The following is a 15,539-nucleotide window of genomic DNA, read 5'->3' as shown; positions in this document are numbered from 1 at the left end:
CCAAGCTGGTAAAGTCTTCTGCATTAGGGACCTAAGAGATTTTATGTTTGTTTGTTTTTTGAAGTTCCAAACCACCTTCCCTTATAAAAAGTCCACAAGGCAGTTTACAATACATTCCAAAATTCACTAATGTTTCTTTGTCTTCTTGTTGTTTTGTCCTTATACAAATTTGGTGTGAGGGAAGCCTGTCCTGAGAAGGTACATCTATCTGTAGAAAAACTGAGGCATGAAGCAGGATTGCTGCAAACAGGAGCTTCCAGACAGGGGCAGAAAATTTCCAAAGACTATTTATGGAGTACGAGTAATAGCCAAATTAGAGATGGAGGCTATCAGGTCCTCTGCTTGCTAGGGACTGCTGTGAGGCATCTTAATCAAAATTCTGCCACCCTGAAAGCCAAATTCTGCAAGCTGAATAGATTATGCAAATCAAATAACTTATGAAAATGTTATTTGATCCAATACCTCAAAACAGTAATGTATGAAATATAAAATGTAAGATTTAACCCTGTGTCTTCCAGCTCACTTCTCTGAGTGTTAATAATGCTGTCATTGCAGAAAGGGGCAGGATTTCACTTGGATTTCTTCTGTGTTTCACTTCTGATGATTCTCACTTCTGTTATGGGCTTGCCTTGGTATGTGTCAGCCACAGTCATCTCTCTGGCCCATATGGACAGCCTTAAGAAGGAAAGCACCACTTGTGCTCCAGGGGAGCAGCCCAAATTCCTGGGAATCAGGTATTGTATGTGGACAATGTTAGGAGTCAAAAATGTGTTCTTGTGAGCACTGCCAACTAGCACTCGCTGTCCTAGGCCAGGGGTGGGGAACCTTGGCACTCCAGCTGTTGTTGAACTACAACTCCCATCATCCCCAGCCACAATTGTGGCTGGGGATGGTGGGAGTTGTAGTTCAAAAACAGCTGGAGTGCCAAGGTTCCCCACCCCTGGCCTAGGCCATTATTGGACCTCTGGGAGAAGAAGCATTGCTATCCAGCCATTGTTCTGCTGGGTACCAGCTGCATACTCTGGGTGGGAATAGCAGGGGGTAGTTGCCTGCTGAAATATAAAAGTCTAACCTAGTCTAATGGCCTAGTCTAAAAGTCTAAATATAAAAGTCTGGGTTTATCTGGAGATGGGGAGACAGGGGGTGCCTTCATTGACTATGGGGCAGCTATCCCGGTGGTGGTGGGGAATAGAAGAAGAAACATTGGCAGGTCAGCAGGCTGTTCCAGGAGAAGGGTAGTCAGAAATTTATTAGCTGTCTCCCCTTCTGGCTGTCCTGCCAGCTCTTTGACCTCAGGGAGCACTGCCATCAACCCACATAGCCTTACCTTGCTCCTCTGCAATGCCAGTTCGGTCCAAAATAAGCCTGAACTCATCCATGATTTGATTATGGATGACGGGGCCGACCTGGTATGTATTACCGAGACTTGGTTGGGGGAGGCTAGTGGTCCAGTCTGGTCCCAGCTTCTCCCTTCAGGATATTCTGTAGAGGTGCAGGTGAGGGGATGTGGGCGGGGAAGTGGAGTGGCTGTGGTCTATAAGGATAACATCTCCCTCACCAGGGTCCCTGTTAGGGTATCAGACCATATTGAATGTGTGTACTTAAGTTTGGGGACCAGGGATAGATTGAGACTTCTGTTGGTGTACCGATCGCCCCGCTGCCTTACAGAATCCCTTAGTGAGCTGACAGACTTGGTCGTGGAGCTTGCGTTGGAGTCACCCAGACATTTGGTGCTGGGGACTTCAACATTCATTTCAGGACCAATATGTCCGGGGCAGCTCAGGAGTTCATAGTGGCCATGACAACAATGGGCTTATCCCAAGTGGTCTCTGGACAGATGCATATTGCAGGTCACATGCTTGATTTGGTCTACTATTCTGATCAGGGTGGTGTTCCGTGAGTGGGGACTTCTGTGATCTCCCCATTGTCATGGATGGACCACCATCTGGTTAAGGTTGGACTTACATCCACTTCCCACCTTCATAGGGGCGATGGGCCTATTAGAATGGTCCACCTGAGGAGGTTATTGGACCCAGTAGGATTCCAAGAAGCCTTGCGGGGATTCCCTCTTGGCTTTGCTAGTGATCCTGTTGATGCCCTGGTTGAGAATTGGAACAACTTGCTCACCAGGGCAGTAGACACGATTGCTCCCAACTGTCCCCTCTGACCTGCTTCAAAATTGGCCCCTTGGTATATGGAAAATCTATGGGGGCTGAAGCTGCAAGGTAGGGGACTGGAGCACAAGTGGAGAAAGATTACAGATTACAACATATAGCACATTTAAAGATCTATGCTCAGGCAATACGTGTGGCAAAGAAGTGGTTCTTTTTTGCCTGTATTGCCTCTGTGAGTTCACACCCAGTGGAGTTGTTTAGGGTTGTGAGGGGACTAGTATCCACCCCCCTCCCTTGAACCAGAATTTGGAGTCATCAGTTACCTGCTGTGATGTGTTTAAAGAGTTTTTCGCAGATAAAATCTCTTGGATTCGCGCCGATCTAGATGGAGACTCCACAATTAATTTGATGTCTGAACTGGAGGTGTCCAACAACCCCTCTTATGTGATTCTACTGGATCGGTTTCAGTTTGTGACACCTGAGGATGTGGACAAGCTGCTTGGAGTGGTGAGGCCTACCACTTGTCCTCTTGACCCTTGCCCAACATGGTTTGTTCTATCTAGCAGAGAGGCTGTTGTAGGTGGCCTGGTAGAAATCATAAATGCTTCTCTGAGGGAGGGCAGGATGCCTCTTCATCTTAAGGAGGCAATTATTAGACCTCTTCTAAAGAAGCCTGCATTAGATCCCTCAGAGTTGAGCAATTATAGGCCTGTTTCCAACCTCCCATGGTTGGGCAAGGTAACTGAGAGGGTGGTGGCCTCTCAGCTCCAGGCAGTCTTGGAGGAAACTGATTATCTAGACCCATTTCAAACTGATTTTCAGGCGGGCTATGGGGTGGAGACTGCTTTGGTCGGCCTGATGGATGATCTCCAATTGGCAATTGACAGATGAAGTGTGACTCTATTGGTCCTTTTGGATCTCTCAGCGGCTTTCGATACTATCGACCATAGTATACTTCTGGAATGTCTGAGAGTGTTGGGGGGTGGGAGGCATTGTTTTACAGTGGTTCAGCTCCTACCTCTCTGACAGATTCCAGATGGTGTCGATGGGAGACTGTTGCTCTTCGAGATCTGAGCTTAAGTATGGTGTCCCTCAAGGCTCCATACTTTCTCCAATGCTTTTAAACATCTACATGAAACCGCTTGGAGAGATCATCAGGGGATATGGAGCTGGGTGTTACCAGTACGCTGATGACACTCAGATATACTTCTCCATGTCAACTTCTTCAGGAGCTGGCATATCCTCCCTAAATGCCTGCCTGGAAGCAGTAATGGGCTGGATGAGGGAGAATAAACTGAAGCTGAATCCAGATAAGGCGGAGGTACATATTGTGCGGGGTCAGAACTCCAGAGATGATTTTGATCTAGATAGGGTCACACTTCCCCAAAAGGAACAGGTTCGCAGTTTGGGAGTACTTCTGGATCCACACCTCTCCTTGGTTTCTCAGGTTGAGGCGGTGGCCAGAGGTGCTTTCTATCAGCTTCTGCTGAAACGCCAGCTGTGCCCGTTTCTTGAGTTCAATGACCTCAAAACAGAGGTACATTTGTTGGTAACCTCCAGACTTGACTTTTGTAATGTGCTCTACGTGGGGCTGCCTTTGTACGTAGTCTGGAACTTCAGTTGGTTCAGAATGCGGCAGCCAGGCTGGTCTCTGGGTCATCTCAGAGAGACCACATCACTCCTCTGCTGATGGAGCTTCACTGGCTGCCAATAGGTTTCCGGGCAAAATACAAAGCCCTACATGGCTTAGGCCCTGGGTATTTAAGAGAGCGTCTTATTCACTATGAGCCACACCGCTCATTGAGGTCATCTGAGGAGGTCTGTCTCCAGTTACCACCAACTCATCTGGTGTCTACACAGAGACTGGCCTTCTTGGTTGCTGCCCCGAGATTGTGGAATGCGCTCCCTGCTGAGATACAATCCTCCCCATCTCTGGAAATTTTTTTAAAAATCTGAAAACCCATCTTTTCACCCAAGCTTTCCCAGCTTTTAAAAACTGTCTGATTTTAATTTTTATGGCTGATTTCAACTTTGTTAACTTAAGTTATAACTATAACTTTTTATATGTGTTTTAATTGTTTTATGTTAACCGCCCAGAGACAAAAGTTTGGGTGGTATAGAAGTTTAATAAATAAATAAATAAACCCAGAAGTCCTCTTGCTTGCAGGGAGCAGAGGGTGACAGGACTGATGGTCTTCATCCTCACGGGACTGTCTGTGTTCTTAGCACCTGTACTCAAGGTAACAGCAGCTTTCAGTCTTTGTACACATTAATTTCAAACAGGGAGAAGTGTTTGTATATCAGTCATAGAGTCTGCAGTGATCATCAAGTTATTGGCAGATGGGGTCAGGTTTAATATTTTCTAATCTAATCATGTCTATATCTTTCATGAGCAAATATTAGCAAGTAATTATTTGCAAATAAGGATGCTATTTCAGGTGAAGGCACATTTCATGAGAAAATAAGTCCCAGATAAATTTGCTGCCTCAGATGCCCCAACAGTATGTTTGAACCTGGGGCCAAACTAGACATGATGTTAATAACGTCATATGGCCCAGAATATTTATTGTTGTAATTTAAGTAGCAGCCATATGGGTACGGGAGAGAGGCCTGTTCTGGATCAGAACTGTTGTGTAGGAGAAGAGATGTAACTCTTTGAACCTACTATGAAACTGATCTGGTTCTGTGAGGACCTGGGGCTGCTGTTTACATGGGAACACAAATGCACTAGGTCACCTTAAGAGGTGCAGTGGGGAAATGCTTGACTAACAAGCAGAAGGTTGCCGGTTCGAATCCTCGCTGATACTGTATTGGGCAGTAGTGATATAGGAAGATGCTGAAAGGCATCATCTCCTACTGTGCGGGAGGAGGCAATGGTAACCCCCTCCTGTATTCTACCAAAGAAAACGTGGGCTCTGTGGGCGCCAGGAGTCGATACCAACTTGACAGCACACTTTACCTTACAAATGTACTGGACCAAAAGATGTGATTAATGTCATGTCCAGTTTGAGCCAAGTACCAGGAATTCAGTGCAAATATTCTTCTGGAAAGGACTGGAACAGGGAGGGGGAACAGCCTCACAAGTGTCTGTAGAATTGTTCTCCTTCCGAGTGGTGGTCTTGCTCTTGTTGCACTCGTATACCAGTGCCTGAAACAGGAATCTTCCCCACCCATCCTGCACCCAGCAAATGCATATGCATGTGCATGCACAGACACACACACTTATTAACTGAATCCCTGATTGGAGCATTCAAGAAAACGGATCCTCACATAAGGGAAAGGGAACAAACTCCCTAAATTCCCACTAGAGCACAGTTGTTAAACATCCTGTTCTCTTTTGCATCTGATCACCATAATGTTCTGATGGGTAGTAAAGCTGTATAGAATTCAGTTGAAAGAAAGAAAGAAAGAAAGAAAGAAAGAAAGAAAGAAAGAAAGAAAGAAAGAAAGAAAGATTAAGTTTAGCGCTAACTATATATTATGCTTTGGCTTGATCTTTCTTAGTTTATCCCAATGCCGGTACTGTATGGGATTTTCCTCTACATGGGTGTGGCTGCACTCAGCAGTATTCAGGTGAGTGCAAAGTAGCAGTAGAAGCATCCTTTGGATTACAGGGAAGGAGGTACTGTGAGTTTTGCTGATTTCTAGATCCATCAATAGGAAGTTTGTTGTACATTATGATAAAGTAGCTGACCCCACACAGAGCATCTGTGCGCTCTTTGGGGCCAGCGGTTACCTCTTCCCCCTACCTTCTGCCCCAGTCTCCACTTCCACCCAGCCGCCTCTCCTCCCCACCGCCACTTCTGCCCCCCCTTCCTGGGCCTTGTCTCCATGGCTGGGCTGGGCCTGCCACTGCCTCTGGCCTCTGTGGCCAGGCCTGCCGCTGCCACGGCGACCAATCCTCCTGGGTGCGCCTCAGCCAATCAGGCCCATCCACTGCCCAGCCAATCAGCTGGGCGCTGGGACACACATTCCAAGGCACACCCAGGAGAATTAATATAATAGATAGAAAACAACACCCACGTTGGGATGTATATCCCGAATATGGAAGCTGTCTTGTGTTTTGACATGGGCTAACAGCACTCACTGGGTTTATTACTTTTAAGGAAAAGTCCTTTGCACCTTGCATATTCCAGGGCTGATACAGTGTAACCTGCACCCAACTCCCCCCTACTCCTGTCTCCTTCCCCAGTCTGCCTCTGCTTTGACTGGTTGCATAAAACCTTCAACATTTAGCTAAGGAGTTGCAGGGCAGAAAATGGAAGAAGTGAATGATTTTGTCAGAAGAGATATGAATATCGGGGAGGGAGCTGAGGAGCAACAATAGAATACCAGAGAGAAGATTGTAGAAGTCAAGGCAAGAGATGACCAGGGCACAGACCAGAGCGTTTCCTAAGTGATGTGGGTGGGGGCAGAGAGGAAGGGCCATATTTCTGCAACATTGTAAAGGTAGGTGCAGCTCACCAAGAGGAGGGGCTTGGTTCTGTATGTCTTCTTAAAGTATTAGCAGCTGTGCACTGTGTTGAATGACTACAAAATATTCCCTGTGCCATTTGGCCTTCCACATATTGTCTAATATAGACTATGTGATTTTCTTCTGCATGAAATCCAGGGAGCAATTATCTCAGAGTGAAGAGAGAAGTAATGAATGACATCTGGATTAAGGAAGTGCTGGTGCAGCAAACATGCGGTTTTGGTCAATCTCCTCTTCCTTGTGTCACTGCCCCCCCCCCACAATATGTCCCAGGGCCACACAGCCCTCAAGGACACATTTCTGTGAGTCACAGTGGACTTTGGAGGGAAGGGGAGATTAATGAAAATTGCTGGCATTCCATGATGTCACCAAGAAGCCTCCCTCCCAAGTTCAGAGCAGTTTTGCTCCTTAAAAAACACACACATCAATAATAAGGCAATGGAGAAATATACATGCCATGCTTTTAAAAAGAAAAGATGGGGAGACCTGAAGCATGAGGGAAGACTGATGCCTGAGCCTCAGTCTTTGGTATGCTGTTGGTATACAGATCTGTCATTTCAGCTGCAAAGCTGGGTGGAAGCTAGGCTCACTCTGTAACTGAGGGATCTGATGTGAGCTCTCTTCTTACATGATGTTTGTCTTAGAATCATTGTAACATTGCCTTCAATATAAAAGCTGCTGACACATTAAAAATAATAGTTAGCATGTAAAGAATATTCATAGAATATTTTCAGCAAAGCCCAGGCTTCCTGACCTTACTTTTTATGTGAGGAAGTATCCAAAATAATCTGTCATAGTTGATGAAGAATACGCCGCTCTAGGGCAAGAGTTCCTCCATGGAGTATTCAGTGTCCAAAGGAGGACTCCTCATGTCTCTCTTCTTTTAACATATGCCAGTTTACGGACAGACTCCAGCTTCTGCTGATGCCTGCCAAACACCAACCTGACTTCATTTACCTCCGACATGTTCCACTACGCCAAGTCCATCTTTTCACCTTCATTCAGACATTTTGCCTGGCTGTTCTGTGGATCATTAAGTCGACTGCAGCTGCCATTATCTTCCCATTGATGGTAAGAGTTTATAGGTCAGGTATTTGATACATTCACATCTTGGGCTGGATTTGAGTGAGAGGATTTGCCAGACTCTTTCTCTTATTCTCCTTTGCTCTCTGTTCAAAGCACAAGTCTTTTATTATCCATTCTCTACTTCAACAAGAATTTTCCATCTCCTTTCCAAAAGGAAGGAGAGATAGAATCAAGAAACAAGTCCTTGATTTCTCCTACTAGCACCTGCCTGGAGCAAAAAATTAATTTCCCCCCAAGTCTCTTAAAAATTCTTCCCTACAAATGTTGATGTAAAATATTTGCTGAATATTCACCAGATATTCTCCGAATGTTTGAAAACTGTAGTCAATATTTGCAACTGCCAATAGTTTGTCAGTACTGTATTTTTGAAATCAATATTTAATTTCTTTATTGGATACTTGGCAGCCCTTGATAGGTGTCATAGAATAGTATTACTAATTTGACAGTATTTGCTAGCTGACATGCAGTAACATGCAAGAACTAGAAAAATTCAATTCTGTAGGTCAAACTTTTTTTTAAATTGGTGAGATCAGATATTGCAGTCAAAATCCAAATTGTAAGTTTTGGTATATTTATTATATATTTTGAAGAATTTGTATGTATGTATGTTTGTGTGAAATAAAGTCATACTTCCTTATGGCCTATAGATACCAGATTTTGCATACACAATCCTGCCACTGAAATTAGCTGAATATACTATGTTCTACAATGGAATATGCTTGATGAAAGTTAAAAAAAATTGTAGCTTTTTGAAGAAACTCTGAATATCATATTTCCCAATTATCTACAGATACTAAATTTTGCATGAACAATCCTGCCATTTAAATTAACTGAATGCACTAATTTTTACACCAGAATATGCTTGAGGAAAGTTTTAATTTTTTTTAAAAAAGAAGAAATTCTCAGTATAATCACATTTAACTGTTATTGTTCTCAGTAGATTTTTAACACTCAATAATCAGATCAATAATTCCAAAATGATGACATGCCCAACAAAAGCTGATCTTTCTCAGATTTAAATGTACTATGATTTAAATTTACTGTATATAGTAATTATTCAATAAAAGGAATAGTGTTTGAAGTTGAAATTTTACAAATTTCAAATTTACTTCCTTTTTGTAAGCACATTAATAAAGAATTATATTACACAAATTTAATTTCTTGAACTTTCCTATAAGTGTAATATACGCAAAATGACTTTGCCTGATCAATGATGGGCCTCACATACATTTTTAATATTTAAAATATTTTTGATAATTTTTTTTCATTTCTAACCTGCACTTCACTGTCATGTAGGCTCCCCCAACCCAAGTTACAGTACGATAGCTTTCCCATCATTCTTCCTTTCAGTATATCCACTAAAAGGGAACTCCTCCTCAGCCTTCTCCACTGGGGCTCTCCAGGATTCAGTTCTTGGGTGTACTTGTCAAATCCCATGGCTTGCAGTATCACCTATATATTCCAATGGGTTCCTAACTATCCCTCTCCACTCCATCCAGTCCTGCATCTCTACCTGCCAGTCTGATATATGTGAACTGCTAATTTTCCCCAATTGCCAATTTATCCTGTCTTCAGTTCCTCTCTGTAGTCATCAACAATATCAGCATCCACCCTGTTGACCAGGCATGAAGCCTTGGTTTTATCTTTCCTCCCTTTTCTTTGCTCTACCCATACAATCTCGTGCCAAGTTTCATTACTTCTTGCTTTATGGTACAGTTTTGCAAAAATCCTTCCCTGCCTCTTCCCCTTCCTCTGTCTCCTTGGCCCAAACTGGTTCATGCTCTGGTCATCTCCTGCTTTGACTACTGCAGCCTTCTTCTCTCTGGCCTTTGCTTATCATTGATATCAAAAATTCCGCTGGCAGAATAATTCACCTTTCTCATTCTTCTGATCATGTGATGCCCCTCTTCCCTAACTTCACATGCCTTCCACATCCAGCACAAACTCTTTATCCGTATCTTTTTAAGTTCTTCCCACTCTATTTTACTTCTCTAATTTCCTATTTTCTCCTTGCCTCCTCCTCTCTTCCAGCTTTACCACCCTCAACCGAAAAGCCTCCTGCTTTTTAAAATCATTTTGCTTATTCTTTCTTGCAGCCAGCTATGCTTCAGTTTCTCTCCCTGAATGGTGCCGTTCTATTCCTTCAACTCCGTCCTCAACATCCTTCTTTTTCATGAGGCTTTTGGCTTAGACCTTAGGATCAAAACGCACATTCATGGGAACATGTACTAAAACGGTGTGCTTCCAACTGGAAGCATCACTTTTTGTGCCAAACAGAGCCATGTGGGGAGCAATCCATGGGACACAGGGAGGGGGAGATTCTCCTCATGCCACCTTCCCACTGAAAATTCTTTCCATTTGCAGAGCTCTTTTGTCCCTATGACTCAGGAGCTATAGAATCAACAGTGCATGTTCTATTATATTGTAATTTCTATAGGGACATCTGTAGGTGTCATGGCTCAGACTTCTGACTCAGAAGAGTCAGAGCAGGAACGGGAGCAGGGGCGTAACTATAATAGGGCAAGGGGAGACAGTTGTCTGGGGGCCCACTGCTTTGGGGGCCCCCCAGAGGCAAGTCACATGACTGACTCCCCCAGCTGAACACCCGCCCAGGCTTCTTTCAGTTGTATTCATCCTCCGAAATTGATGTGAGTGTTAAGACTTGGAACTACCAGAACAGCATGTCTTCTCTAGTACCATTAAATGACTTGCATCGTCCACAATTTACAAAACCTTTTAAAAAACAATTTAGGACATAAATTTTATTATGCTTTTTGTTACCACTATTCAGCCTCATTTAAGATTTCTTTACTTCATGAGCTGAGCTTCATGGAGGGGCCCCATTTTAAAATCTTGTCTCTGGGCCCACTACAACCTTGCTACGCCCCTGAACGGGAGGATTTGCCTGCTAGCGAGGGCTCAGAGGCACAGCAACAGGATTTGGCAGGGAGACCAGACTCTGGAGCTGAGGATTTGCAACAGCTGCCAGACATGATTTCTGATGGGGAGGAGCCTGGAATTTCACCTATCTTGAGAAGGCGTCTCAAGAGGCAAGCTCAGTGGGAGTCACGAAGGCGCAGGAGATCACAAGAGAGGAAGCCGAAGTGCTGACTCAGGGAAGCCTGATTGGCTGCTGGTTCTCTTGAGCCATATATATTTAGCAGTCTCTCAATTGTTCAGATGCTGTTTGCAACTTTCGCTGGCCACAGACAGTGTGCTATTTGAATTCCAAACTTTTTACAAGTTCCAGTTTGCCTTGTTTATGCTTCCCTGCTTTGTTCCATTAATTCCTTGTTCTGGTATCCTTTGCTCGTTTCATTCCTTGCTTTGTGTTTTCTTTTCTCTTAGTACTCAGTTATTGTTAGAGGGGGGTACCTAGTTCAGTTCAGGGGACTTAATTCATTTATTATTTTCTTTGGGAGCCTTTTCTTTTCCTTCTTGCAGTTTCGCTGCTGCTTTCTGTTATTTCACAGGGGGAGTGCTGAAGGGGGTTGTAAATCCTGTTGGGTTAGCCGAGCTAACAGATTTACGACAGTAATATGCATATTCCTACATATTTATTAAATTTTCCTGCCTGCTCTGTTGATTTCTACATATGCTATCTTTTATCAGATCATGATGATAAGATCTCTTATGCAGTTGCCAAGTTTTACCTAATTGCTAGCAGAATTCGTAAGACCATGTTATGTACCTGAACAATTAAGTATCACTATCTATTGAGGATAGCTGATAAATAATTAGTCAGTTTCCCCTTAATATGTTTCATGTCTTTAGGGATGCTAAGGATTTATTATTTTTTTGTTTTTCTTTTCTCTTTTCTTTTCTGTATTTGTTGGTCAGTGACCGAATTTTTTTTACTACCACGGAAAATTCCCTCCGCAAGGTGACAATTTGCCCCCAAATTGCAGTGGGGGGGGGTTTCCAATGGGGAAATGGTGTAAGGGGAAAAACTTAGCCTCCTCCATTCTCTGATCCCAAGTGGCATTGCCACCCTGTATGCTCTTTTTGGCAAAAAGAAAGTACTTCAAGTTGGTAGTACAACTTAGGAAACTTTCTTGCAAACATGTCTTTTGACCCTTAGTTCTGATCCCCAGGGCCGGTGCTACGATTAGGCCAACTAGGCAGCCACCTAGGGCGCAGACCTCAGAGGGGCGCAGAGTGTATCCAATCAATCAAAATGATTTGTGTGCCAAAATATTTTCTTTTGTATTAGAGAAAGATATTCAAAAATTGATGTATTACCTATTCTTGCAATTTAAAATAAATTTAGCAGTTTCAAGTTTTGTGCTTTTCATTTTTTCTACAAAACATCTGTTTTTGAAAATTGAAGTTGAAATTTTTTTGCGGGGTGCAAGTACTTAGTCTTGCCTAGGGCACAAAATAGTCTGCCTGATCCCCAAAAGAAATGAAACCTAAATACATGGAATAGCACTGTCTCACTTTTACCTATTTTTACACTTGTCTCTCCCCTTTTGTTGTCTCCCCAGCTGTTGAATTTTAGATTGTAAGCTCATCAGGACAATGCCTTTTTTTCTTTTATTAATCTACTAGACATTAAGCCCGTAACATTAACGGGCGCTAGAAGAGTTGTGTAGAAATATTTGCAGGTTTAACGGGTTGCTACGTGGACCTACGACACAGAGACGGTAACTACACGCGCACGCAGTTGTGTGCGTAGTTTCCGTTGCTGTGTCCCCGCGCGCCACGCATGCTCAAAACACCTGCAAGAGGCACGCAGTTGTGTGCGTAGTTTCCGTTGCTGCGTCCGCGCGTACCACGCATGCGCAGAACACCTGCAAGAGACATGGACGCAGGTACCTTAGGGTTTTATTATCCTCTCTAATAAAACGCTTGGTGTCCGTCCGTGGACGGACACCAAGCGTGCGTTCGAGCCTCGCCTGTTCTGGGCATGCGCGGAGCGCATGCCCAGAACAGAGCAAGGCAGGCACGACAGGCAGGACCCGGCGGCCATCTTGGGCGGCCAGAAACAGCCGCCCCGAAGAAGCCGGGACTGCGGAGGAGGGGGACACTGGCCGAGGCGGCGGCGAAGCCTATTGCGTCCTTTGCGTCCATAGCAGCAGTTTGGGCATTGGCTTAGCACAGAGAGGAGCTCTGTTCGGGAGCTCCTCTCTTCTTCACAAAAACTGCTTTTAGTTCACCCGACTGTCGCGGGCTGCTTTGGGTAAGGAGGTCTCGGGCAGCTGGGAGGGCGGGGGGGGCAAGGCCAGAGGGAGTAGGGCGGGGGGGGGGAACTCTCTCCTACTAGCGCCTGTTATTACAACGGGCCTGAAAACACTAGTATAGGATAAAGCTCTGTGTGCATTGATATTTCTAATAATCATACTAACCCTAATGACATTTTGATTTGGCCAACTAGTTGCTTGCTCTAGTAGGAATACGGAAGGCAATGGAATACATCTTCCCCCTACATCATTTGAGTTGGTTGGATGACATCATGCCAGAAAAGGACAGAAAAGAGGAGGAAGAAAGGCTGAAGAGAAAGCCAGACCAGGATGACAGTGACAGTGAGGATGTGAGTATGACTGAATTTGGGGGGCTGGCAGATTGGGAAAGGGTTGAATTGGGTAGAAATTCCATGCTCTCCAGCCACACATACAACAGTGTGAACAACAAAGAAAAAATGTGACCTCTCTTTGTGTGAAGCAAGAAGCTGGGACTTTGCATAATATCTAAAACTATCAAAGTATGATAGTTTGAGCCTGGTCATTTGTGCCTCGAGTGAAAATTCTGGATTGATTTGTTCTATGATCCATTTGTTTGTTTTCCTAGCTGTCCACGGTATCCTCAAAAGTCTTCTCAGCACCAAAGTTCAAAAGTGTCAATACTTTTTCTGTCCTGCTTCTTCAAAGTCCAGCTTTCACATCCATAGAGTGTCACAGGAAAAACCATTGTCCAAATGATTCTAATCTTTGTAGATATAGATACATCATGGCATCTAAATATCCTTTACAAGGCCTTCATTGCAACCCTACCAAGTGCTAGTCTGCAGCATATTTCTTGACTGCTGGATCCTTTACTGTTGATGGTTGAAGCTATCCATCACTTCAATGTCTTCATTGTCAATTCTGAGACTGGTTGCTGTACTTGTTGTCATTAGTTTAGTCTTCTTTACATTTAATTGTAGTCCCAGTTTTTCACTGTGCTCCTTGACTTTCATTACTAGAGCTTGCAGATCATCCACATTCTCAGCTATCAGAGAGGTGTCATCAGCATAGCGCAGGTTATTGATGTTTCTTCCTCCAACTTTAAAACCATGCTCATCTTCTTCCAATCCAGTTTCCCTCAGTATATGTTCAGCATATAAGTTGAATAAAGAAGGAGAAAGTATACAGCCTTGTCTTACTGCTGAGAAGTGTCTGCTTTTGCACGCACATGCACACGAATTGGGGAGGTGAGAGGGTCAGGGGCTGATGTAGATCGGGACCACAGCATCTTTGAATACTTTCCCCTTGTGCTATTTTTTAAAATGAACTACTTTGAGGCCATTTGTTGTTGTTGAAAAGTAGTATATCAATATTAATAGGTTTTTTCTGTGGAAAATGGCCCTTCCGAGTGACTATTCACCCACAACATGGTTGTTTGTTGCAAGTAGCTGCTTCCAGGGTGATTTTCCATTGGAGAATGACACAAGGGGAAAGTGTTTGTGTAAGTATCTATTTATTTGATTAGATTTATATACTACCTTTTGTCCATAGACCCCCAAGGCAGTTTACACCATCAATAAAATCATATTTTTGAGCAATAAAACAGTAAAGACATTACTTTTGCTGATTTTTCCTTTCCTCACAGACAGTTGATGATTTCATGACTCCTGTGAGTGGAGAGGGGCTAGTTCCAGTGTAGCTTGAAGGGCAGCAGCAGGAGGTGGGGGTCACAATGGCTGTTTCACCTAGCTGCTGCTTTTTTGTGCTCTTCCTTCTCACAAGTAGCTGGTGGTTCTATGTGAGAAGAAGTGTCTTTTGGTACTTCACCTGTAGGTGTCTGTCAGGCACCCGGGTACTGCAGACATGCAAGGGATCACCAGGTGACCATGAGCAGGCAATAGGAGTGAGCCAGGTAGAGTTCTGGCAGTTTAGGACAGGGCAAACAGGAAAAAACCAAAAAAGGAACCGTGCACAATAATGGGACAGAGGAGCCTCAAAAAGAATGCCAGAAAATGCAAAAACACAAGCTATGCTGTACCTAAGGGTCTATATGGAGGAAATAGACAGAACACGTGTCCATTTTTTCTGTGACTGAAGATGCTGTATTAATAGTCATAGAATAAATGAATAGCAGTAACAATTGTCTTGCAAGTTATATTGGCACATACATATGTCAAAGACATTACATCCCAGTAAACTGAACAAAAATCATTGTTAAAGATGAAAACAAATTCAATTCACAGACATTCATATATTTGAAAAAACAGCATAAGTATGTGGAAAAAAATATTTTCTTTTCTGTATTAAGAATAAAGTCTTGCAATGGTGAAAAAAAGTACTTGAATGAGTAACAATAGCAGTTGTCTTGCAAGTTGTATCTGCACATACATATGTAAAAAACATTGCATCTCAGTAAATTGAACAAAAACTTTTTTCTTTTTCTATGTTAGGAATAACATTTTTCTGTGTTAGGAATAAAGTCTTGCAATGGTGAAAAAAGTCCTTGTAGGCTAGCCCGGGATTCTTGAGCCCATTTCGGAATTAGTCCTTCCTCAGAGAACTATTCTATAAATAATTATTCTGTAAATAAACTATTCTGTAACTATTCTGTAAAGATAAGACAAGAACTTACTAATCTTCTGCCCGGCAACTTAAATGGATAGCCATAATAATATACATAACATCCTCCCCCTTGTGCAC

The 15,539-nt window shown here is 43.4% G+C and overlaps 1 protein-coding gene across 1 annotated transcript in view; it reads left to right on the top strand.

Moving 5' to 3' along the window:
• SLC4A9 (solute carrier family 4 member 9) overlaps positions 1 to 15,539 on the top strand; it is a 70,447-nt gene that overhangs the window by 52,536 nt on the left and 2,372 nt on the right. Inside the window, exons 16-20 of the mRNA XM_053245909.1 lie at positions 556 to 734; positions 4,282 to 4,354; positions 5,619 to 5,687; positions 7,486 to 7,659; positions 13,052 to 13,207. Coding sequence (XP_053101884.1) covers positions 556 to 734; positions 4,282 to 4,354; positions 5,619 to 5,687; positions 7,486 to 7,659; positions 13,052 to 13,207 — 651 coding nt within the window. The remainder of the gene's footprint in view (positions 1 to 555; positions 735 to 4,281; positions 4,355 to 5,618; positions 5,688 to 7,485; positions 7,660 to 13,051; positions 13,208 to 15,539) is intronic.

Source organism: Hemicordylus capensis, chromosome 4 (genome assembly GCF_027244095.1).
Source record: "Hemicordylus capensis ecotype Gifberg chromosome 4, rHemCap1.1.pri, whole genome shotgun sequence".
Lineage (NCBI taxonomy): Eukaryota > Metazoa > Chordata > Lepidosauria > Squamata > Cordylidae > Hemicordylus > Hemicordylus capensis.
Note: the sequence above shows the minus strand (reverse complement) of the source record. Positions and strands in the feature narration are given on the sequence as shown.